Raw genomic sequence first — 24,503 nt, 5'->3', positions numbered from 1 at the left:
ACTTTATTAATTTTCCATGTACAGAGCTGTGTGAGGGCTTATTTTCTGCGTAACAAATTACAGTTCAAAATGGTGGTATTTAATTTCCATGTGGTGTATTGGGAAGCAGGAAAAAAATTCCAAATGCAGTGAAATTGGTAAAAAAATGCATTTGTGCCGTATTCTTGTGGGCTTGGATTTACGGATTTCACTGTATGCCCCAAATAACATGTCTACTTTATTCTTTGGGTCGGTACGATTACGGGGCAACCAAATTTGTATAGGTTTTATAATGTTTTCATACATTTCTGGCGCTAGTAACTTTTTTATACTTTGGGAGGTGTTGTTTTTTGCGGCTTTTGAGGACATTTACAATGTTATAATTTTTAGGACTGCACGACCTTATGATTACTTTTTATAAAAAGAGCGTGAAGGGGTTAATACCCCCTTATAGTAGCTTCTATAGAAGGACAGCAAGCAGAGATCTAGATAATGGTGGGGAATTGATACAGAGTATATTTGTATAATTGAAAATTGTATAACTTTTCCTTAGGCCTCATGACACGACTGTATGTTTTTCCTGTTCTGTATACAGAGCTGTATTTTGGCCATAAAGATGGGACGTTTTGCACCCGTTTGAGCACGTATGGCACTGTATCCATACAGTATCTATATACTGAGCTGGCAGATGATGCATGAGTATTGGTTGGCTGACAGAATGCACCTCCCCCTGGTTCTGGTCTCCCTGGATACTGCACGTATATAAGGCAGCATATACGGTGCACAACCATATGCAACCTGTATTTTATACATTCCCATAGACTTCTATGGGGCATACGGAACGGAAAAATGGACATGCTCTATATTTTTTTTACGTCTTGCTCTATATATGGTTTGGTTACCAATACAGCAATTAAAATGGATGGCAATATTGCTCATTGTAATGAATGGGGTTGTAATGAATATTCTACACATATATACGGCCATTTTCACACGTTCGTATGCATGAGGCCTTACACAAACCATACTGTGGTCTAAGTACCCTTCCTATAAAATGTTATATATCATGTGAAAAATTACCAATGACAAACTATGGGTCTGCAATTTTATTAAATTAATGTCGCTGAAAAGATAGATGATGCGGCTATTAAAAATTCACATTTGCTAATTTTCCTACAGTAATACCGTAAATTAATTTTGTGTAAACAATTTCCAGAAAGAAATCAGAGCAAGGCTGCCACCACATGGCCGTAATAAGTATTGGAGTAACATTAATACCACATTATCAAGAAAGAAAGTATAAGGAAAACATATTTAAATCAGAAGGACTAATGGGGCCAATCTAATGAGTGCAGATGAAATCCAAAAGAAATCATTAGTGAAGATGATATATACAACTGCTTTTTAAAGGGGTATTCCAATCTTAGAATCTATGTATATATAAATATAATAATTCATCAATTCCAATATGGATGTAGCCATGTATGCAGAGATGGGGATTCTCTTATATAAAGTGTTATGTCAGACCTGATAATATAGCAGTAATCCATATTACCTGCATATTCAATGACAGTTTACATTGCACGTCCAAACAAAACCAGAGATTACAGGATAAGCTAAACAATCCAAACAGTAGAAGTAAGGGCTCTGGTTGAAATAGTTTATGGTGGTTAATGGCTAGTTTTCAGGGAATCTCATTAACTTATACCAAACTCATCTATAGCTATAAATCTAATCCATAACCATTGTGGCCTAAAACCAGAACATTCTATTTCCAGTCACTAGAGACTTATCATAAGGTCCCCTAAAGCTGGAGGAGTAGTGGCCCAAATTGAAGGTGAGAAACTCCTAATGGAGTTTCTTCCCAATTTAATTCATGTACTATAAATAATACAATAATATTGCATTGGGTCCAGCAGCTTTATGTGTGAGCTGTTACAAGGTGCTTTATCTGTAAATAACTGAAGTGAAAAACACATTGCACAAGTGTTGGGTCTTCCCACCCTTTCAAATAAAAAATTCTGGGTTTTGGTTTGGGGGCATTGCATTTTCATGACAGTCTAGACCAGTGATGCCAAACCTTTTAGAGACCGAGTGCCCAAACTACAACCAAAATCCACTCATTTATCACAAAGCAATAATTTATTTGTTGAACTGTTCCCACACAACTTTCAATGATACCTGCAATTGAAAGCAGAAGAGCAATTCCGGACTATCACTGTAGCTTCTCTCCAGGGCGTCGCTGTACAGGAAGAGTTGTGGGGTCAGCATGAGGACCTCCAAAGATAATCCGGTCCTCTCCACACTTTCTCCCTCTTCCTTCAGTTCCAAGCTGCCAAGATTCTAGGTACCAGGGATTCAAAATTATAGCTCTTATAATCCAGGACATGCGACACATAAGAGGTCGTTCAAGTGCTCAGTCGGACCATGCGCCAGATTTACCATGCAAGTCCAAAAGAAATGTGTTGCACGTCCCATTTAAAAGATAGACCAGGAAAAAAAAAGTGGTGCACGCTGTTGGGCCAGTTCAGGGAGCGGTTTTAACCATTCTTAGTAAATGCACTACATTGTGTGGCTACATTTAATTACTATGTGAATGACATCTTCAAGGTATTAACTTAACTAGTTATTTTACAGACCACTGTGATACATGGTTATTATTCATATGTTGACCTTAGTGTATGTCTTCAGTCCTGTGTGTATGTTCTTCTGATTTTACGGTTAATTATACTTGATTCAATATTTATCTTTCAGATCCATTTTTTGCAAATAATCACATGTGGCTGAAATACTGCATAGAATTTTACACTTTTGTCCAATAATACAAAAAAAGGTCTACTTGAAAATTGCTCCTTGGTGCAGATTTTTAGTGGCAGCATGTCAATAATATAGCATGCAAGGGTTGCCATAATTTGATGCTTTGCAAGTCATCATATAAATTACATCACAGTATTAAGAAAGGCTGGAAACTAATCCCAGTACAAAATTATTCCTTTTAAATAATTGCGAAGTAAAAAAAATCAGAACACACAAGTTTTGTTTTTTTTTTGGATTTTACTCAGATCTCATACGTTTACAATGATGGTACAATGACATGATTGCAAATTGTATCAATAACTCAAAAACAGATTGTCAGATCGTCATCTGTCAAACCATTAAAAAGGCTGAGCAATACAGTTTAAAAAGCTTCGGTGTTAAGCTGCATTCTGATGGGTAAAACACATGCCTGTAAAGTAGCAAGATCTGGTTTAATACTCTTCACCTTCCTCCTCACCTTCTCCCTCAATGGAGTCTACACCAACTTCTTCATAATCTTTCTCTAGAGCAGCCATGTCCTCACGGGCCTCAGAGAACTCTCCCTCCTCCATACCCTCACCTACATACCAGTGCACAAAGGCACGCTTGGCATACATAAGATCAAACTTATGGTCCAGTCTAGCCCAGGCCTCTGCGATGGCAGTGGTGTTGCTCAGCATACACACAGCACGCTGGACCTTGGCCAGATCCCCACCTGGAACCACAGTTGGTGGCTGATAGTTAATACCAACCTTAAAACCAGTTGGGCACCAGTCCACAAACTGGATGCTTCGTTTGGTCTTGATGGTGGCAATAGCTGCATTTACATCTTTGGGCACCACATCACCACGGTACAACAGGCAGCAAGCCATGTATTTACCATGGCGTGGGTCACATTTCACCATCTGGTTGGCTGGCTCAAAGCAAGCGTTAGTAATCTCAGCCACAGAAAGCTGCTCATGGTAAGCCTTCTCTGCTGAGATAACTGGGGCATAGGTGGCAAGAGGGAAGTGGATACGGGGATAGGGCACCAAGTTGGTCTGGAACTCTGTCAGATCTACATTCAGGGCTCCATCAAATCTTAGAGAAGCTGTAATAGAGGACACAATCTGACTAATAAGGCGGTTCAGGTTGGTGTAGGTGGGGCGCTCAATATCTAGATTTCTACGGCAGATGTCATAGATGGCTTCATTGTCTACCATGAAAGCACAGTCAGAGTGCTCAAGGGTGGTGTGAGTGGTGAGGATGGAGTTGTAGGGCTCAACAACAGCAGTGGACACTTGGGGTGCTGGATAGATGGAGAACTCCAGCTTGGACTTCTTTCCATAATCTACAGAGAGACGTTCCATCAGCAGAGAGGTGAAACCAGAACCAGTACCACCACCGAAGCTGTGGAAGACCAGGAAACCTTGAAGACCTGTGCATTGGTCAGCCTGAAAAGGAAACAAAAATACTGAAGTGAGCAAAAAAATTGTAATAGTCTATTAATAAATAGTTTGCAAGGCTAAGCCGCCCTTCCCTTGTAATTGTACTAGTTAGTTGACCCATCCTGACTGGTACAGATATCACAAAATACACAATCATTTGTGTACCTGAGGAAAAAAAAAAATACCTGGGCTTGGTTCCTCTATGAAACTGAAATATTGCACCGATAAGAGCCATTAAACCTTCACTTGATTTGCATCTGATTTTTACTTCAATGCTGCAATTTTATTGATTTGAAAAATCTACAACCTAGAGTTAGGCTGCAGTTGCCGACACCCACCACACATCTTTATAGAAAGCATTTTTATCCCCATTTTTTTGTGCAGACAGGAAATGTCAAGTACACAAAGTATCTCAAAACAATTTGTATCTGCAAACAGAGCCACTGCCCAAAACATTTTCCTGCATTCCAGTTTAAGTAAATAGACATGTCCAAGCCCTTGGTGAAGTCCGGAGAGACAACTGCTTCCTTGTATCTAATGGGCATGGCGGACATGCAGTAATAAGCGGAGACAGCTGCCATCTAGTAAAAAATGAGGCTGTCCGATCAAGAAATACTGTACAACATAAGCGGCATTGTAGCTAATACTTTCTCATCATTCATATCATAACCTCTAGCGCCATATACATATATACACTTCATAGGATAGATCCATCCTATCTGTAAGCAGATCACTGAACAGGCACTTTAGTGAGATTACAGGATAGCATGGTTTATAGGGACACTTTTCTCTAGTCTCCATAAGCCTCTAAGATTTGATTCAAGGCAATTAATGGTTCCAGTTCCTGAACAATTCACAATGACTGGTCATACAAATGTACTCACCAGCTTACGAATTCTGTCTAGCACCAAGTCAATAATCTCCTTTCCAATAGTGTAGTGCCCACGGGCATAGTTATTGGCAGCATCTTCCTTTCCTGTAATTAGCTGTTCGGGATGGAATAATTGACGGTATGTTCCAGTGCGTACTTCATCTGTAATAACAAACATATATACAGATATGGGTCAATAAGCGAAAAACCAATAACCATTGTAACTGATGAAGCTAAATCACAATGACATATCCTCACCGATGACTGTAGGTTCCAGGTCCACAAACACCGCTCTGGGGACATGTTTTCCAGCTCCGGTCTCACTGAAGAAAGTGTTGAAGGAATCGTCTCCTCCACCGATGGTCTTGTCGCTGGGCATCTGCCCATCAGGCTGGATGCCATGTTCCAGGCAGTACAGCTCCCAGCAGGCGTTACCGATCTGCACACCAGCCTGACCAACGTGGATAGAGATGCACTCACGCTGCAGAGAGAAGGATCATATGTAAGTATCAAGGATATTATATACAGACAAGACAATCCTCAGAGATTAGTGGAAATGTCCGTCATAAGCCTCACATGGGGTGGAGGCGATGTCCCCCTGTGGTGCCCTGCTACAAAGGGTTAAGGACAGTAAACTTCCTCCTGAAAGTGATTGTGTCCAGGGTCCCCCCTCCTCCTCCTGAAGTCAGATGACTACTTCCACGTTGGAAGAGAGAAGACTACAGCGCTCACCACCCCCACATCATAAGCTTTCCAGTGAATCAGGATAATCCAGAGCTTTCTTTAGAAGTAGACAGTAAGCGATGGCGGCTTACTCCTCACAGCTGCTGGGGGTCACACATCACACTACATACAGCCTAATACTCAGCTACTGCTCCCTGTTATCAGCCATTGTACTCAGCATAGTATTCTATTCTCCATGGGATTACTAGGAGGAAGCTCAGTCCTCCCAGGACTATTTTATGTCATGTTTATAGCTGTCCATAGGGCGGGGGTCTCCTCATTGTGAGGGGCAGAGCTGCTCCGGAAGCTGCGCCCCCCCATCTGCCCCTCAGGCGCGGGAAGGTCCGTTGATGAGGGCAGCGCCTATAAATCTGATCAGTCACTAATCACACTCAGACCCATACACACACGCGATTTCTGGCCCGAATATGCGTTAAACCTCTCCCCGGCATCTGCACCCAGCATCTAATGATACCCAACTACAGCTAAAGACCATGCAATGAGACAACGAGCGAGAGGTAGGTCTGCCACTTACCATGTTGAGAGATGAGGAGTCAGCGAAGAGTAAGAATAAAAAAAAATAAAATAAACGTTACTTTATCCAACAGCTACGAGCGGATGTAAGTAACAGAATGGAGGATGCTGGCCGAGCCCCCCGCTTTTATATCTCACTGTATGTGACGTCATGCATCGTTATGCTAATGAGATGCTGCGATCCTCTCATTGGCTGAGGCGCTGCAGTGAGATGTACGAATCTGGGAGGCGGGAGCTGATGCTGCTCTACCATCTAGCCGCAGCCTCATGGACCCAAGATGGCGGCGCTGCGCTCGTCCTCCTCACCCGGGGGTAGTCATGGCGGCTTGTGGTGGACCCCCAGGACTCCCTCATGTAGTCCCTGTACATTACAGCGCGGTGATAATGAGGGGTGACTCTCCCCACAGGAGGGTCACTGGTGTCACATCCCGGGATGCTCTGAGGAGCAGCTGCAATGCAGAGGGATGATGGCTGATCTCCTCCGCAGTGTGACCTCATGACTGACGAGAAATCACAGCTGAGGACGTGACTCAGCCCCCGGCCTTGTACCACAGGGCTGTGGCCGCCATAGTCAGGGTGAGCACTGCGGCATCCATCCGCCTGGCCCCGGGCCAGTAATTCCAACCCGGGAACATGGCTGCCGGGAGATGCTGCAGTGTCCTCCATCGCTCATAACACTAACATTACTCTAGGGCTCAGGTCACACTCTGCCTTCTGATAATAATAAACCTGCACAGAAGTGTGCCTAAAACTTATCCACAAGGGCTGTGGAGGCAGTGAACTCCAAAATGGTCACAGTCCAAAATGGTTTCCTGGTTGCCTTCGCAGTGCTACAAATGCTGCCATTCCTTCTCAGTGCCTTATTCATCTGAGCTTCACTCCTGAGCATGTACATAAAGTGCAGCCACAATCATCTCAACTAAAGGGGGAACAGGGGTGCTGTTGTATCAGGTTAAAGGGGGCGTGGTGAGCCAGTTAGGGGCAGGGTTAAGTGAGCTGTCGGCTCACTAAGGGGAGCCGGCTCTTGTTTGTGAAAGACGGTAGTCCTACGATTTAATTAACCCTGCCCCTAACTGGCTCGCCACGCCCCCTTTAACCTGATACAATAGTGTTAAAAGTGGCAATACAATCATGTTAAAAGTGGTGTGATGACTGGCCTGCGGGTTCCTACTATACATTTAATAAGGGAGCCAGAAGAGCCGGCTCCTAATGAGCCAGCTCAATATGAAGAGTCGTAATTCCCATCACTATTCACAACCCATGCGGACGGGCCACATACACCCAGCAAAGCCATGAGTTGTGGTCCGCACACTGCTGACAGTCAGAGTGTAATGAGGACTTTCATAACTGACGGCAGTGTAGAGCAGAGCACCCTGAGGAGCAGGAGAGGACCCAGGAGTGGTAAATACTTGTCAGCTGTACTATACTGCTCCTGGGACCTCTACCTTTCCTGGTGCAGTTCTGTTCTGGGTCCTGATGCCGCCACATAAAACCAGTATGAGACTCCAAGCAGAGCGCCTCATGGAGGAGAAAAAATGCTGCAGTGCAGGGTGGAGAAGAAGAGCCAGGAAATGAGAAAATGTATTTTTTTCTTAGCTCTGGGGATCTCCAATATTATTTGTTTTATGCTTTGGGTGACTCCAGTATTTTTGTCTTCTCTCGGGGTCCTCAATTATCCCTATTTGTCTGCTCTGCTGGTCTCCAGTATTATTATCTGTTGTGGGTGCTCCAGTTTTGTTATGTGATAGGGGGTCTCCAATATTTGTCTGCGCTGGGGGTCTCCAGTATTAAGAGTTTTATGCCCTGGGGGTCCAGTACTATTATTATCTGCTGTGAATGCAGTATTTGGGGTGGTATTTATTGCTGTAATGTGGTATTGATTATTTCTGGGTTTTCATTTTGTGCTGTACTGTGGCATTTACAATGTACGGGGTGGCATTTACTGTGGTTGTTGGTGCATCTAGGGTACTGGTTACTTAATGTTGAGCAGTATGGCCTTGGACCAATACATGTTGCTAAATCCTGGCTTAAATCCTTGGATCGGGAATAGAATAGGTATTTAAAGGAAATTCAAAAAATGTAAATATTTTAAATGTTTTTATGTTTGTGGAGTTGGCACATTTTATTATGACTTCAACTCCATCAAAATTGTAACCTACTCCACAGCCCTGCTTATCCAGTGCATGGAAGAGGCCACAGAGGTACCTACATTCATACTAATGGTAATCATGGATGAGCCTGGCTACTCATATCTACAGACCAGGCCTTGAGGGGGCCATACACTTGCTTATAATTAGACTATACAGGTCCAGTAGGTGGCCATACACATGCCTGAATTTTGGGCAAACTGACCCATAGTAGTGCTTACATTTTGACTAGGTCCATAGGTGGCCATATACTTGCTGATGATGATATTGATAAAGATCACACTAAAAAAGGGTCTGTTTGGGGCTTATAACATAATAAAACAGTAGTTTGTGATACACTCAGCAATGCATGTCCTGTTTGTCCCTCGATTTATATCTGGATTCGCTCAGACATAAATGACCACTGAGCTTAGAGTGTCACAGAACGTCATCAGCAGGTCGCAACAGAGAGACTGGAAAGGGATAGAAGTGGAAGTCATTTGGCTACATCCCACACTGACTCATTGAGAACAATGCTCTGAAGAACTGGATGATGAATGCCACACAACTTCAGGCATATTTAAGGTGGGTGAGGGTCACATCAGACCATCCATAACCGTTCACATCAGCGCAATCTCCTAGATGACTTGCAAGGGTAGTGAGCATCTATGCTGGATAGGGGACCAGTGGGCCTGTTTACTGATGGAAGTCAATTCACGCTCAGCAGAACTGATGTCAAAGATTTTGGAGATTTCAGTGATAGTAGAGAAGGAACAGCAGAACCTTGCTGAGAAAGATGTAGAAGCAGTAACAGATCTCTGTCATATGCATGTAAGCCATATGTGAAGAATCCAAGGAAGCAGCACTCCAGTAAAATGTAATAGGTTTATTCATTAACAATGATAAAGATACAACGTTCCAGCCCCACAAGGAGCCATTTGCAAGTGGTGGTGGTAAAGTATGGCCAGGTGAGTCTAGTCAATAAAGATCTGCCCAGCACTTTGTGAATGTCGCAGTGACAAGCCTAAACATCATAAATCCACTCGTTATGCCTATTTTCCTCTTCATGGATGACAATACACCAGCTCATCAAGGTCTCATCAGTAAGGAATGGCTACTAGAAACTGGGGTACCTCAAATGGAGTTGTCTACACTTTCTACAGACCTAAATCACAGTGAAAGACTATTAGGTGAGGGTCTCCAAACCCCTCTGCAAGAGTTGTAGAATGAATTCCAAATTGGTGATCGATCAGTTAATCCAGTACTGGGGTGGGAGCTGTATCACAAGACACAGACTCCAGTATCTTGTAAAAACAACTCATAATAAATTAATCATGTCACTTTCTGTAATACGTGGTCCAGCGTTGGCATCTGTGTATACGGGGGCTACACATTCTTATCTCCGTAGTATGGAGCGGATGTTCTTGCTCATACATAATCATGGACCTTGTAGTGCTCATCTTGTGCTGACTTTCAAGGAACAGCTACTTCTGGATAAACTGCAGAAGATACTTAAAATGGCTTACGGGGGACAAGAGGGATGCCGAGCACTAGCTCATCTCTCACAGTCTTGTAACTGCACCCCAAAATCTCTCTTCAAGAAGAATGGGATACAAGGCCTCCGAAGGCAACTAGTCATCTTGAGAACTGCATGAGAAATCATTGTCAAGCTGTAACTGATGCTCGAGGCCACATAGCAGGTGACATTTTTGTGGGGGTATGCCCAACACTGTTAGCATTTGTTTCAAAAAAATTGTAGGTGATTAGGAAACCAACATTGCAATTTCTCATTAAACGCCCTACTTTTATGATATAATATCACTGCCAGGTGAAAAGAAAATGTGCCAGGATTCCGTTGTCATATGTGCCAAATAACTGTCTTACATGTGCCAGACTAAATGTATGAGGAAACTAGTACAACTAGTTTAAAAGAGGTGGCTGTACCAGGGTGCAGCATAGTACTATACAAGGCGCATTATGTACCAGGAAAGCTGTGCGACTTCATCAAAAGTGGGCGTGGTCTGATGCGACACAAAATGCACCAAATGCTCACACATAAGTTAGCCAATCTAAAAACTATCAACTACAGACATGAATACCTCATGTGCCACAGTTATCAAGCTGTCTAAGCCACTATGATAAATCTACTGTGCAAAAGAGGTCCTAAGACATACAGTACCTGGAGTACAATCCTGCCTAATGATAAGTCTACTCTTAGTTTATCTCGCCTATAATATGTTTAACCAAGTAAAATTACCTTAACTTGTTCTGAGGACTATACCCTCTACACAGGTTACTGTGATCTGTTTATTATGTATATTTAGTTAGACTTTTTCTGTGTATGTATGAATACAGTGTTATTTTTGCTCTCTAAATTTTGGTTTTTGTTTCCTTTTCTTTGTGGTATCAAATAGATCCTACAAGAAGGATTCATGTGACGAAGGTGCAATTACCCTCCTCCCTGTGGAGGTACCTTGGTCCTGAACCATAGAACTTACAGGGGGGCACAGCTATATGGCACTGCCAAGTGGTTAGTGCGTGATCCCACCGTGTGTCCTGAGTCTCTAGAATAATGGCATACTGGAGTCCCAGCTAAAGCAATCCATTGACTGAGCGCTGGTAGTAGTGCACCACAAAATGACTAGAGTCCCCAGAATAGGTGCCACCAGAATAGCTAGGGTCCATGGATAGGTGGCCAGCCGAAGGGCCTCGATCTTGCGATAGTCCCTGTCACACCCAATCAAGGTGCATCCACCAGCCCAGGAAGCAGAAGGTGGTAGAGGTACAACAAAGCCAGCATCATAACCCTTAGCACAGTACTTGTGGTCATCCATTGTATGTGTCATCTCAAAGGGGTCATAGTTTTAATTGTATACACTCATGACCCCCATGTTCTTGCACATACATTGGTTGCGTATTGGCTCGGGTATATCATACACCAGTCTGTGACAGAAGGCCTTCACAGTACCCTCTTAACGGCGCTCCCACATCTCTGCCTCCGCTCCAACCCTTGCACTCGGCTCCTTCACTCCCTACCACCAGTGTCATCGATTGGCTGCTCCTGGCTGCTGTGGGAGTGCTTTTGATAGATCCCCTTACTCGGGGTCCTATGAATTCACAGGTGCAACTCTCTGCTGCTGCTATTAGAGCAAATGGCTTGTGCCACTAGATCTAGTGGTTTGTGGTGAAGAAGTGGACACAGAGAGTGACATTATAAATAAGGAATAACAACTATTTAAATAGGACAACATTAAAAAAAAGCTTACTCGCTCACATCCATGATGTCTTTCAAAACATCAGCCGTCTTGTGTACATAGAGGGACATTTTTTCAACTGCCCATTGCCTCTTTGTTCTCAAAAAGCTCTGGCCAGAACTGGTCCCGCCAGGATTGTTACTGAGAAAACGTGAAAAATAAATAAAAAAGACATTAATACGCCTATCACAATCCCAAAGCAGCAGACAAGATCATTAAAAAAAACTAAACTTAAAGTGTCTGTACCCCAAACAGTGATAAGAAATAGCACAAACCAACCACAACTCAGCACAAATACACACAGCAATATCATCAAAGAACAACAAGAAAATAAAAGCTTAAGAAACTTACACAGATTAGCCGACTGCCTACAGCTTGTCATATGGTTCAAATATTCCGGCCTCCACTTATCCCATATTATGGAACAGTCTTTGATCAGGACTCTCCAAAGAGAGCTGGGACATGGATGTTCTGAAAATTTGGTCATGAGCTGTAACCTACCCTATCGTAACTACGAAACGCACATGGTGGCAATACGTTTGGCAAATGAGTACCCATAGACTTCAATGGAAGTTATCGAGACACAAATTAGGGCAGGAATTGAACCTGCATCAAAATTTGTGTCTTGGGGCAACTGCTCAGGTACAGGCCTGAGGAAGAACATGAATGAGTATTACTCAATAGGGAGACATAAAGGCATGTGATTTTTTTTTTTTAAGCGTTGTGTGCTCGAGGACTTAGACAGGAGGGTTCTGCAGTTAGGAGTCGTCGAGAGTAGTGATTAAGTAAATGATATGCACAGCTAACAGTCCAGCCAGACCACTAATAAACACGATTGTTTGGTCCATTCAGCAGCTCACACAGTTTCATGCCTACCATCCAGACACTTTCATTACACACCTCTTTGCCCACACCATTAGAAGGAAAGTTGATGCCATGACCATTGATGGCCAGCCATCGTTACCTTTGCTTGCAGTGGTGTTATGAACATGAAACCGGGACTTCTATAGGCTGTGACCATATAGAGGTCTTGTGGTGAACCTGTCCAATCTGCTAGTGTGAGGATCTAGAAAGTCGTCACATATGACAGTCAGCCACCCTAGTGATACAAGGGACACAAATGGCTCTGCAAGGATTTTCAAGAAATGTATCCACTAGATTCCTTCTTGCCTGATGAAAACCTTTATCCCCAATCAAGAATTGACAAAAAAGTGTGCAGGACAAAGCTACAAATGTGCTGCAGAATTTAGAACCTGTATGCATTCATGCCCAGTCATACCCATTACAGGCTTACTGATTGCAGTTTATAATTTTTCTCCAATATTGTAATCATTTACATATATCATCATTACTTTTACACGTATACAAATGGGGAGCACGGTGGCTTAGTGGTGAGCATTATAGCCTTGCAGTGCTGGGGACCTGGGTTCAAGCCCCAGGGTGAACATCTACAAAGAGTTTGTATATTCTCTCCGTGTTTGTGTGGGTTTCCTCTCACACTCCAAAACATACTGGTAGGTTGATTAGATTGTGAGCCCCGTTGGGGACAGGGACTGATTTGGCAAGCTCTTTGCAGCACTGTGTAATCTGTGTGCGCTAAAGGACTTATTATTATATTATCATGATTCCATTTCAACAACTCCTTCTTGGTGCATAGCAGGTTACAGGTGCTTGTGACCTATCTTACAGAACATGATAAGCCTATGTATCAGTAAGCTGGTAATGATTGTTCACAATATGGGACACAGATAGTCAGCACTGCATGGAAATCTGGGTCATTCTGGCTGGAATCCTCAGTAAACAAGTGCATTGGACTGTGACCGCCTTCTTTCACATACTAGATTTCAATGTAGTTGACTTGTTCCTTTGTGTTGGCCATTTCTAGTGTTACAGTGCTCATCTGATTCGCTTGCACTTCACCTAAGAGAGAAATTAAGCTGGAAACAATCTCATCAAGGTAATTGAGAAAATAGGTCCCTGGGCAAAATAGAAACATAAGCCCCTTACCCTCTACATGTGTGTATCCTGCCAGAAAACTTATATCAGATTGGCCACTAATAAGAAATGTTATTAGGGTAAGTACAGTACTCTTATAGGGTCACCCATATTATACTTATCCTGGTAAACTTTCATTTTAGTCCATGTGACTCACTGGTAGAAGGCCTTGGAACTTCCTGTGACGTCCCGTGTCCTGCAGACTTCCGGTGGATAAAGGGGACATGCACTCGTTACAGTAGGGGACCCCTCTGTGAACACCAGTCCCATGTCATTGGTTGGAAATGCATGCGGATGTCCTTGGCACATCCCTCCTAAGTACAATGTGAGCCCATTAGGCTATTATACGTACCCAGGTAAAATTTCTTATAAGAGGCCAACCCCTTTAATCTCTCCCACTCACGTCTCCAAGACTTCTACAGATTTTTACTATTTCTGTGCAATGCAGAATACATCAGACTAGCAAACAAGTTTTGAACGCGCCATTCTGGCAGTTCTATAATGATCCCTAACTGCAGGTAACTTTCACTCTCTTTTCACTAACCACCACTGTCTATTCTGCCGCTCTTGCTATAGGTTACTATGGGTTATTTCCCTCTAAATGCTTATACTGTTTCTATATGTGCAAAATAGGCAACTTTCTGTTACGGGGGTTAAATACTGGGAATAACCATATTTCATATATTGGACATTTTGGGACGCGGCAATAGCTAACATGTTTATAATTTTTACTGTTTATTTATATCAGTTCTAGGGAAAGGGGGGTGATTTGAATTTCTAGGTTTTTTTAATGTAATTTTTTTTTATCTTTTAAAAAAATATTTTACTATTTTTCAGACCTCCTCAACACTCGGTTGTCTGATTGCTTCTACCATAAACTGCCATACTACAGTATTTCATTATTTTAATTTACCACATAATTTATTACAATGTGTAAATCGCAAATGCCTTTGGCATTTTAAAAATCAACTTTGAAGTGAGATGTAAATTGATTGTATAAAGTCATGGAGGCGGAGAGTTTAATATTTGAGTCAAGGTGAGGAGCTCTGTACGCCTCCTCCTCTGTGATTGACATCATGCATCAGACTTCAGGAGATCTGGTTAGTGATGTCTCTGGATGCAGGACCATCAATTACAGTGAAGGAGGCTTTCTGTGGCGGGGGAGCTTCATTTCAGCGTTAAAATCTCCATCCCTTGACTTTATACAACCTATTTACATTTCACGTTAAAGTTGACTTTCCGAATGAGATGACCACACTGGGTCATGAAAGAAACATGATATACCGTATATTCCGGCGTATAAGACGACCTGGTGTATAAGACGACCCCCCTACTTTCCTGTTTAAAATATAGAGTTTAAGATATATTCGCCATATAAGACTACCCCTTTTCCAACGCATACAAAACACCGGTAAAAATTAAAAAAAAAAACAGATTTGAATTTAACATGATCCTTTTTTTAATTTAAAATCTTATGACATGCAGGTATATAGCAGGAAAACTGTCGCTCATAAACATAAGGCATACAACAACAACATTACCATTACAGCACAGCCCCCAGTAGTATACAGCACTGCCCCCAGTAGTATACAGCACAGCCCCCAGTAGTATACAGCACAGCCCCCAGTAGTATACAGCACTGCCCCCAGTAGTATACAGCACAGCCCCCAGTAGTATACAGCACTGCCCCCAGTAGTATACAGCCCAGCCCAGCATTAAAAAAAAAATAAACTTATATACTCACCCTCCGGTGGCCCCGATGTGCTGCGCTGCTCCCCCGATGTCCGCGCGGCTCGTCTTCAGTGTTCCACGCCGTCTTCTTTCTTCTGCTGGGCGCCGCCATTGATCTTCCCCGGCAGGCGCCTAGTATGACGCGCCGCTGCTGACGTCATACTAGGCGCTGCCCCGGGGAAAAACATGGCGGCACCCAGCAGAAGAAAGAAGACGGCGCGGAAGACTGAAGACGAGCCGCACAGACATCGGGGCCACCAGAGGGTGAGTATGCGCCCATGCGCCGCTATCTTTTTGAGGCTGCCGGCAGCTTTTCCTGGCAGCCATCGCTGTGAAAACACCTGCGATCGGTGCTAGCACCGATCGCGGGTGTTACCGGTAAGCCTTTGCTGCAATATGCAGCAAAGACTTACCGGCTATGGAGAGGGCTCAGCCCGTGAGCCCTCTCCATGCACCGGGACCCGACCGCCGCCGTGAATACACGGCGGGCGGTCGGGATTACCGGCGTACAAGACGACCCCAGAGAAGACAGAAGATTTTTCTGTCTTCAAAAGTCGTCTTATACGCCGGAATATACGGTAGAAGGTGTGCAGCTGCTTGGCAACATTCTGCTAGTGATTTATTAGGTCCATTTCTGATGACAGCTTCCCTTAATGTCTGTGTTGTAGTGTGGGTAATGTCCATGTGTTCTACGATCATCAAGGGGTATGATAATCTAAAAGGGAGGGTTAGAAGAATAACTAAAATAAATAATTAAAACCTATTTGCTGCATAATAAACACTTGGGGGACATTTAACCCTTCATCTAGCTCAGTGATGGCGAACCTTTTAGAGGCCGAGTGCCCAAAATGCAACCCAAACCCTTCTGACTTGAAGCGAAGTGCCACCACAAAAATGTAACTAGAATAACAAGGTTTTAATTAAGAAAACATAGCTCAAACGTTACAATCTTTTGTATTACAATAAAAACACTATCAACAGCGTACCGCTTTGTAGTATAAAATGCATACAACTTGTCGCCATGTAGTATAAAATGCATACAGCTTGTCGCCATGTGGTATAAAATGCATACAGCGTGTCGCCATGTAGTATAAAATGCATACAGCATATCGCCATGTAGTATAAAATGCATACAGCGTGTCGCCATGTAGTATAAAATGCATACAGCGTACAGCCATGTAGTATAAAATGCATACAGCGTACAGCCATGTAGTATAAAATGCATATAGCTTATCACCATGTAGTATAAAATACATACAGAATATATATGTGTATATGTGTATGTGTGTGTATATATGTATATATATACACATATAAACACCTACATATACACATCACATACATATACACATCACATACATATACACATCACATACATACATATACACCCACATATGCACATCACATACATATACACACACATATGCACATTACATACACACATTACATACATATACACATTACATACATATACACATTACATACATATACACAGATAAACTTACTTTATTTTCTTTTATTCTACAGGAAGGTTCTTCAGGAATGCATGCAGGTTACGCTGCATTACGCACTCCCACCTGGAGCGGAGGTTGGGGAGCTGAGCGGAGGAGAGGGGGGCTACGGAGCGGAGGAGAGGGGGGCTACGGAGCGGAGGAGAGGGGGGCTACGGAGCGGAGGAGAGGGGGGAGCGGAACGGGACAGAGTAAGCAGAGCAGTGCGGAGCGGACCAGGACAGAGAAGAGCGGACAGGGAGGGAGCAGAGCAGTGCGAAGTAGACCGGGAGGGAGCAGAGCAGTGCGAAGTAGACCGGGAGGGAGCAGAGCAGAGCGGGAAAGAGGATTTGCCAGCCGGCATGCATGGGGTGTCAGCCATGGTGGCGGCACAGGCTGGCCGGCAGGCGGGCGCACGTAGTACGGACGGGGATTTCCGGCGCAGCATAGGCAGACTGGCGGGAGGCAGCATGGACATCGGGCGCAGGTGCGCCCCTGGTTCTAAGGGAGCGGAAATTCAGTCAGCGCTCCCTGTCAGTCAGCAATAAATACTGCGCATGCGCGAAAACTCTGCAGTTCTGTCTATGGAGCGGCGCGTAGTTCCGCCGCTCACATAGACAAACTTTTACGGGCAGCGGGCAGACGCTTACCGGCGATGGTACGCGTGCCAACAGAAACGGCTTCGCGTGCCGTCTGTGGCACGCGTGCCATAGGTTGCCATCGCTGATCTAGCTTCAAAAAACAGAAAATAAAGGCATTTACAATATTTTCTGCTCCCTTGCACAAAAACTTTGCATACTTGTCTACACTCCAGGTTGGGATTTGTTAGCCACAGATTTATCACCTGAGACATTTCTTTTAGAATAAATGACCTTAAAGGGGTTGTCCACTTTCAGTAAAAAAATTATATGGTTTGTGTAAGGTTATACAATTTTCCAATATACTTTCTGTATCAAGTCCTCACGGTATCCTAGATCTCTGCTTGCTGTCCTTCTATAGAAAGCGTCTATGTTTACTTCTAGGGGATAGGGTTCTGTGCATAGTTGTGTGATGGACATACTGGTGCAGAAGCTGTTGGTATCACACGGCTCTGGGATAATAACGGCTCGTGCACCTGTGTGACATCACATGACCAGGGACCGGTTTCTATCCACTGGAAGTAAACCTTGAAGCTTCTATAGAGGGACAGCAAGCAGAGATCTAAAAAACCATGAGGAATTAATGCTAAAAATATATTGGAAAATTGTATAACATTTCCTTACACAAACCATATCAATTATTTGCTGAAAGTGAACAACCCCTTTAAGTCACAAAAATATCACAAAAGGGGTTAGAAAGCAGAGTAACATCAGACAGTATTGTCGTTTTCAGATTGGAAAAAAATGCATGCGTTTTTGACCAGTTTGAATCAAGATACTTGGTCAAACCTGTTTTTGTTTTGCGTTTTTTTCCGATCAGAAAACCCTCTACTTAAAACGGCCCAAAAACGGCGTAAAAACGCCACGTGTGTCTTCACCCTTAAAGGATTCTCTAGTCTGTTCTGTTCTCAGATACTCTAATGCACCTGAGGGCTACTTAAGGTGCCTTCCCCTTACTAAAAGATGCCTAAGCAACCAGCTAATGTGTTGGTGTGTGTTTACTATGGTGTGTTCTGACTTGAAAATGTTGTGGGCCCCCACAGATAATCCATTACTGTGTGCACAGTGAGTTCCCTGCACCTGGGAAGAGAGAAGGGTTTTCTGTGACTTGGGGGCCCCCTGAACACAGTCACACTAAACCGCCCCTGATGGCGGCCCTGGCTGTGTACTGGACAGAATGACCTTTTGCTTGTTATGACCGGCTATAGTATATTACGCAAACCTTTCACTTTAATGCTGTATGTCATGTTGGTGACCTCCAGGTCAGGGGTTCAATTTTGAAGACCAAGGAACCACTTGTGGTGGGAGAGTTATAATGACTTAATGCAGCTGACAGCAGAGTGGCCGGTGCACTCACTTTAGCCTGTGAACATTCAGGGCGCGTTCACACGTTGCGTTTTGGTCGCATTTTCATTGCGTTTGAAACGCATATACAACAGCTGATGTGAGGTAATTTGCCTAATTACATTACCGTTTACGTTTGTAAACGCAATGTTAACGCATGTGTTAACAAAAAGCATGTGTTAACACTTTGTTAACGCATGTGTTAACATCGCGTTTACGATGCGTTTTGTAAACGGAAATGTTAGCAGCGATGTAATTAGGCAAATCACCTCTCCTCAGCTGTTGTGTATGCGTTTCAAACGCAATGAAAACGCGACCAAAACGCAACGTGTGAACGCGCCCTCAGGCTTCAGGCTTGAAAGTTTGCAGGCTGCAGCGCAATTCTACGTCAGGCAGGATGTAGCATAGTACTGTGCAGCCAACTACCAGATACATCAGGAATCCAGAACTTCTGATGTATCTGCTATGGTAGGGCCAACCTGTCAGCGCTCCATTCATATAATAAATGACCCCCAATGTCTTTAGGAATAGTCTCAAGTCACATGTTTTTAGTGACACAGTGGTTCCATCCCCGTTGCATTACTAGTTAACATTGCACATATAAATTTTATAACTGTATTAGGCTACATTCACACTGCCGTATGGGGGGCGTATATACGGCCGATATACATCCCCCATAGACGACAATGAGCGCCCGGCGCCCTACGGGAGTGATACGGTGCAGCACACGCGCGGCACTGTACGGCTCCGTACCCCGTAGAAAGATAGGACATGTGCTGTGCCCCATATATATCTATGGAATAGGGCAGGGGTGAGCGGAGCTCTCCCGCATCACTGCCGTGTGCCGCCGTGCTACGGTATGGCGGGCAACGGCAGTGTGAATGTAGCCTAAGCCTTTGTGAGATGATGTGTAGATTAGTGTTGCTATGTGAACACAAATGGAAGCCAATTACTTTATACCCTTATGTCGTTTTGTACCTGCAAAGTTCAAAGGACACTGTAAATTAGGAAGACAAAACTGAATCTGAAGTCCATTCTGCAATTCTTGAAACAGTACAGCCTAATAACATGATGCCACATGAGTAGATGAGGCAAGTCAGTGCATCTCACAGAATGCTATCATCTCTAAAATTATATGTTCTCATCAAGTTACAGAAAGTATTAGACTATGTGTTTGGAATGCAAAATGTTTCCATTATTCTAAATATTAAACAATTGAACTTCAATTACTATAGGTGGCTGGGTTCTAATTATACATACAATAATGTGCTGTATACAGCAGTGTATAAGCTAAATGTAACTGGTTTCCCCTTGGTAGTTTTAGGCAGCTTTGACCTGGACTACAATACTATGTGTGAACCTAATTACACGCAAACTGGGAAGCAATACGTTATAGCATAACGTAAATGACTATGTTGCTAACTTTATCCACATGCAAGATCCACCTATACATCGGAAGGGCTCCAGGAAAGATCACACTGAATGTGTGGCCTGTAGATGTCATAAACAGCTCGTTCAGTTTGGTCCATGTAGCCCTAAAATGGCTGCAGACTTTCACCCTGTAGCTAGATTCATGGGACATTGCTCCCATAGTGGTATTTGGTATATGTGCTTCTCTGTCCCCTTCATGATATTGTTACGTACAGAATGAATGGAAAGACGGCATCTGCATCCTCTAAATGTGTAGTAAAGATATTGGAAAATAAAATATGAGTAAAGAAATACGCCACAAAAATGTATGTTTAAGACAGGGAATGTTTTATTGACAAGTCCACCACAATGGAGATGTCAGAAAGTGTTCAAGTGTTTTTGGACCAGAACAATTTGATGCAGCAAAAATACGTCAGAACATAAAGTTGCTACACAGAAATGAACTGGCTGATACATTTGCATGTTTTTTTTCAGATGTTAGATTGTTCCCTGTGAAAAGCAGCACCGTTTTGACTTTTAGTATTCTTCTCCTTCCTCCTCGCCCTCTCCCTCCACAGAGTCTACACCAACTTCTTCATAATCTTTCTCTAGAGCAGCCATGTCCTCACGGGCCTCAGAGAACTCTCCCTCCTCCATACCCTCACCTACATACCAGTGCACAAAGGCACGCTTGGCATACATAAGATCAAACTTGTGGTCCAGTCTAGCCCAGGCCTCTGCGATGGCAGTGGTGTTGCTCAGCATACACACAGCACGCTGGACCTTGGCCAGATCCCCACCTGGAACCACAGTTGGTGGCTGATAGTTAATACCGACCTTAAAACCAGTTGGGCACCAGTCCACAAACTGGATGGTACGCTTGGTCTTGATGGTGGCAATAGCTGCATTTACATCTTTGGGCACCACATCACCACGGTACAACAGGCAGCAAGCCATGTATTTACCATGACGTGGGTCACATTTCACCATCTGGTTGGCTGGCTCAAAGCAAGCGTTAGTAATCTCAGCCACAGAAAGCTGCTCATGGTAAGCCTTCTCTGCTGAGATAACTGGGGCATAGGTGGCAAGAGGGAAGTGGATACGGGGATAGGGCACCAAGTTGGTCTGGAACTCTGTCAGATCTACATTCAGGGCTCCATCAAATCTAAGGGAAGCTGTAATAGAGGACACAATTTGACCTATCAGCCTGTTAAGATTGGTGTAGGTGGGGCGCTCAATATCTAGATTTCTACGGCAGATGTCATAGATGGCCTCATTGTCTACCATGAAAGCACAGTCGGAGTGCTCAAGGGTGGTGTGAGTGGTGAGGATGGAGTTGTAGGGCTCAACAACAGCAGTGGACACTTGGGGTGCTGGGTAGATGGAGAATTCCAGCTTGGACTTCTTTCCATAATCTACAGAGAGACGTTCCATCAGCAGAGAGGTGAAACCAGAACCAGTACCACCACCGAAGCTGTGGAAGACCAGGAAACCTTGAAGACCTGTGCATTGATCAGCCTGTGGAGAAAAATGACATTACAATAAGAAACACATTCATTGTAACATATATTAAATAACTGCACCCTCAAAACAGTCACTTACCAGTTTGCGGATTCTGTCAAGCACAAGATCAATGATTTCCTTGCCAATAGTGTAGTGACCACGGGCATAGTTGTTGGCAGCATCTTCCTTTCCAGTGATCAGTTGTTCTGGGTGGAACAGCTGGCGATATGTACCAGTACGGACCTCATCTGTAGATAATTGACAATAATGAAGTAAAATGGACATTTTAATGAGGAAATCAAAAACAGTGAAGCTTGTATAATGTTTTCTATCACACAAAGCTCTGAAAGATCACGTGGTCTTCTAATACAGGGGTTGATGCTGTTTCAATATGTAACTTCCCCTTCTCTCCTATCCTCCACTGATTTCTCCTCATGTCTATGTAATCCCTCATCGCTTGATACCATTGAAAAGGTTTCTGCAGATGCACCCTGGTTTCTGTGAACATTGATAGCAGCCTGAGACTGGTTCATTCAGCATCATTTATCTATTTATTTAATCCCTTAAAGAAGGCTGGACCAAGTACCAGTCACCTTCTTCCTCATAGATTGAAAGCTCTTGTGAGCTCTTTTGAGCAGTACCCTCACTCCTATTGTTTCATGTGTTATTTATGTTATTACTCTGTAATGTCTTGTTTTATTTGTATATGCCCCCCATGATCTGTACAGCGCTGCGTAATATGATGGTGCTATATATAAAGCTTAATTATGATTTATTATTTATATACGGTATGTATATATTTTTAAAGACCTCAGTATGCCACTGGTCCCTGCATCCAGGTTCATTTTGCCGCAATCAGTGATTGAGGCAATTTACCACTGCGACTAATTACTGACTGAATAGGCGTTCCCTGGGCATTGGAATGGGTGCAGCAGGGGATCAGTGAAGGCGAGTATGACTCCTATTGTGGTTTTTATGTCTTCATTTTAAAAATAATAATCCACTGTCCATCATATAAAGGAGGATAGGTGGATGTTTCTTAGGGTCTATGTATTGCGCCTGCAATAAGGGTTCAAGCAATGTGCAATACATCAATGTCCTTACAATGTGTCAAACTAATGAGTTAGAAGATACAACAAGGATGTTAATCATAAAATAGGGATCATGAGATTAATTTTAGTGAAAATCATAGACTATGACAAACAGTTCTGGGCTAAGAATGTAAGAATATGGTATTGTGGTGCCCAGACAAATCACCCGGAATCACCTCTTCCAATATACTTTACATATAAATATAACAATAACCATACAAAGGTTCTTTTATTGTCCTCACCGATGACTGTAGGTTCCAGGTCCACAAACACGGCTCTGGGGACATGTTTTCCAGCTCCAGTTTCACTGAAGAAAGTGTTGAAGGAATCGTCTCCTCCACCGATGGTCTTGTCGCTGGGCATCTGCCCATCAGGCTGGATGCCATGTTCCAGACAGTACAGCTCCCAGCAGGCGTTACCAATCTGCACACCAGCCTGACCAACGTGGATAGAGATGCACTCACGCTGCAGCGGAGACAAAGAACAGATTGTCAGTGTTTGGCGTCACGTCAATATCTGTCAGATTTAATAGGTCTTAAACGGCAATCGTCCACCTGATGTTTACGGCGCACTTGATTTTTACAGAGGGAACGTCCAAACAGATGTCAGAAAAAGGAAATGCAGGGCGGAGGCTGAGGGATCTACCAGATGGGGGTCTATGGCGGAGAATGGGAGACAATGAGCCACACCCACTGCAGCAGTACAGCCAGTGCCCCCTGGGGTACATCGCCTGGATACCAGTGCTAAACATTACATCAGCCATCCATCCATCCATCCCGGAGCGCAGCCGGGGGAAGGGAGGGGGACTATGTCTCCATTCACACAGCACCACATCCCAGGACAGCTCCATCACATACATATATATACTGTCATCACCACATCCTAGGACAGCTCCATCACATACATACATACACTCCCATCACCACATCCCAGGACAGCTATACTCCCATCACCACATCCCAGGACAGCTCCATCACATACATATATATACTGTCATCACCACATCCTAGGACAGCTCCATCACATACATATATATACTGTCATCACCACATCCTAGGACAGCTATACTCCCATCACCACATCCCAGGACAGCTCCATCACATACATATATATACTGTCATCACCACATCCTAGGACAGCTCCATCACATACATACATACACTCCCATCACCACATCCCAGGACAGCTATACTCCCATCACCACATCCCAGGACAGCTCCATCACATACATATACTCCCATCACCACTAAGGGATAACAGGGGCAGCTTCCAGGACATGACAGGAGCCTGACACACTGGACCACATATAACAGCAGTAAATAGAGAAGTGCCCCGACACCCACCACATCATCCACCCCAGCACCAGAGGCTGCTTACCATGATTACGGGTGGAGGGCTTGAGAGTAGAGGGCGAGAGGAAGGAGGAGAAGGATGATGCCTTCTTACAGTGCGACACTAAGGAGGTCGGTGTAAGAGAACCTGCGACACATGCTCCAAAGCCGCCCGTTATATACAACCGCGTCGGCATGGAAACCGGGCAGGAGCCCTTCTCATTGGTCCGGGCTCCTCACTGCCACCTCCCGGAGCCGGG

At 43.8% G+C, this 24,503-nt stretch overlaps 2 protein-coding genes across 3 annotated transcripts; both read right to left on the bottom strand.

The window, feature by feature from the left end:
* Nucleotides 1–3,013: 3,013 nt before the first annotated feature.
* LOC140117915 (tubulin alpha-1B chain) lies at nt 3,014–24,395 on the bottom strand. 2 transcript variants are annotated; one of them, XM_072135124.1, is made up of 4 exons: nt 24,290–24,395; nt 5,332–5,554; nt 5,087–5,235; nt 3,014–4,208 (listed from the first exon to the last, which is right to left on the bottom strand). In XM_072135124.1, exons 1-4 carry the CDS (start codon nt 24,290–24,292, stop codon nt 3,228–3,230), a joined length of 1,356 nt encoding a protein of 451 aa, XP_071991225.1. In that variant the 5' UTR covers nt 24,293–24,395; the 3' UTR covers nt 3,014–3,227. The 2 variants fall into 2 exon arrangements, with proteins under 2 accessions (XP_071991225.1, XP_071991226.1); XM_072135125.1 differs by lacking the exon at nt 24,290–24,395 and adding an exon at nt 6,332–6,480.
* LOC140117913 (tubulin alpha-1A chain) lies at nt 20,646–24,431 on the bottom strand. The gene is made up of 4 exons (XM_072135123.1): nt 24,290–24,431; nt 23,155–23,377; nt 21,921–22,069; nt 20,646–21,836 (listed from the first exon to the last, which is right to left on the bottom strand). The coding sequence occupies exons 1-4, from the start codon at nt 24,290–24,292 to the stop codon at nt 20,856–20,858; spliced, it is 1,356 nt and encodes a 451-aa protein (XP_071991224.1). The 5' UTR covers nt 24,293–24,431; the 3' UTR covers nt 20,646–20,855.
* Between the last annotated feature and the right edge of the window lie 72 nt (nt 24,432–24,503).

This window comes from Engystomops pustulosus, chromosome 2, assembly GCF_040894005.1.
Source record: "Engystomops pustulosus chromosome 2, aEngPut4.maternal, whole genome shotgun sequence".
NCBI classification, from domain to species: Eukaryota; Metazoa; Chordata; class Amphibia; order Anura; family Leptodactylidae; genus Engystomops; species Engystomops pustulosus.
Note: the sequence above shows the minus strand (reverse complement) of the source record. Positions and strands in the feature narration are given on the sequence as shown.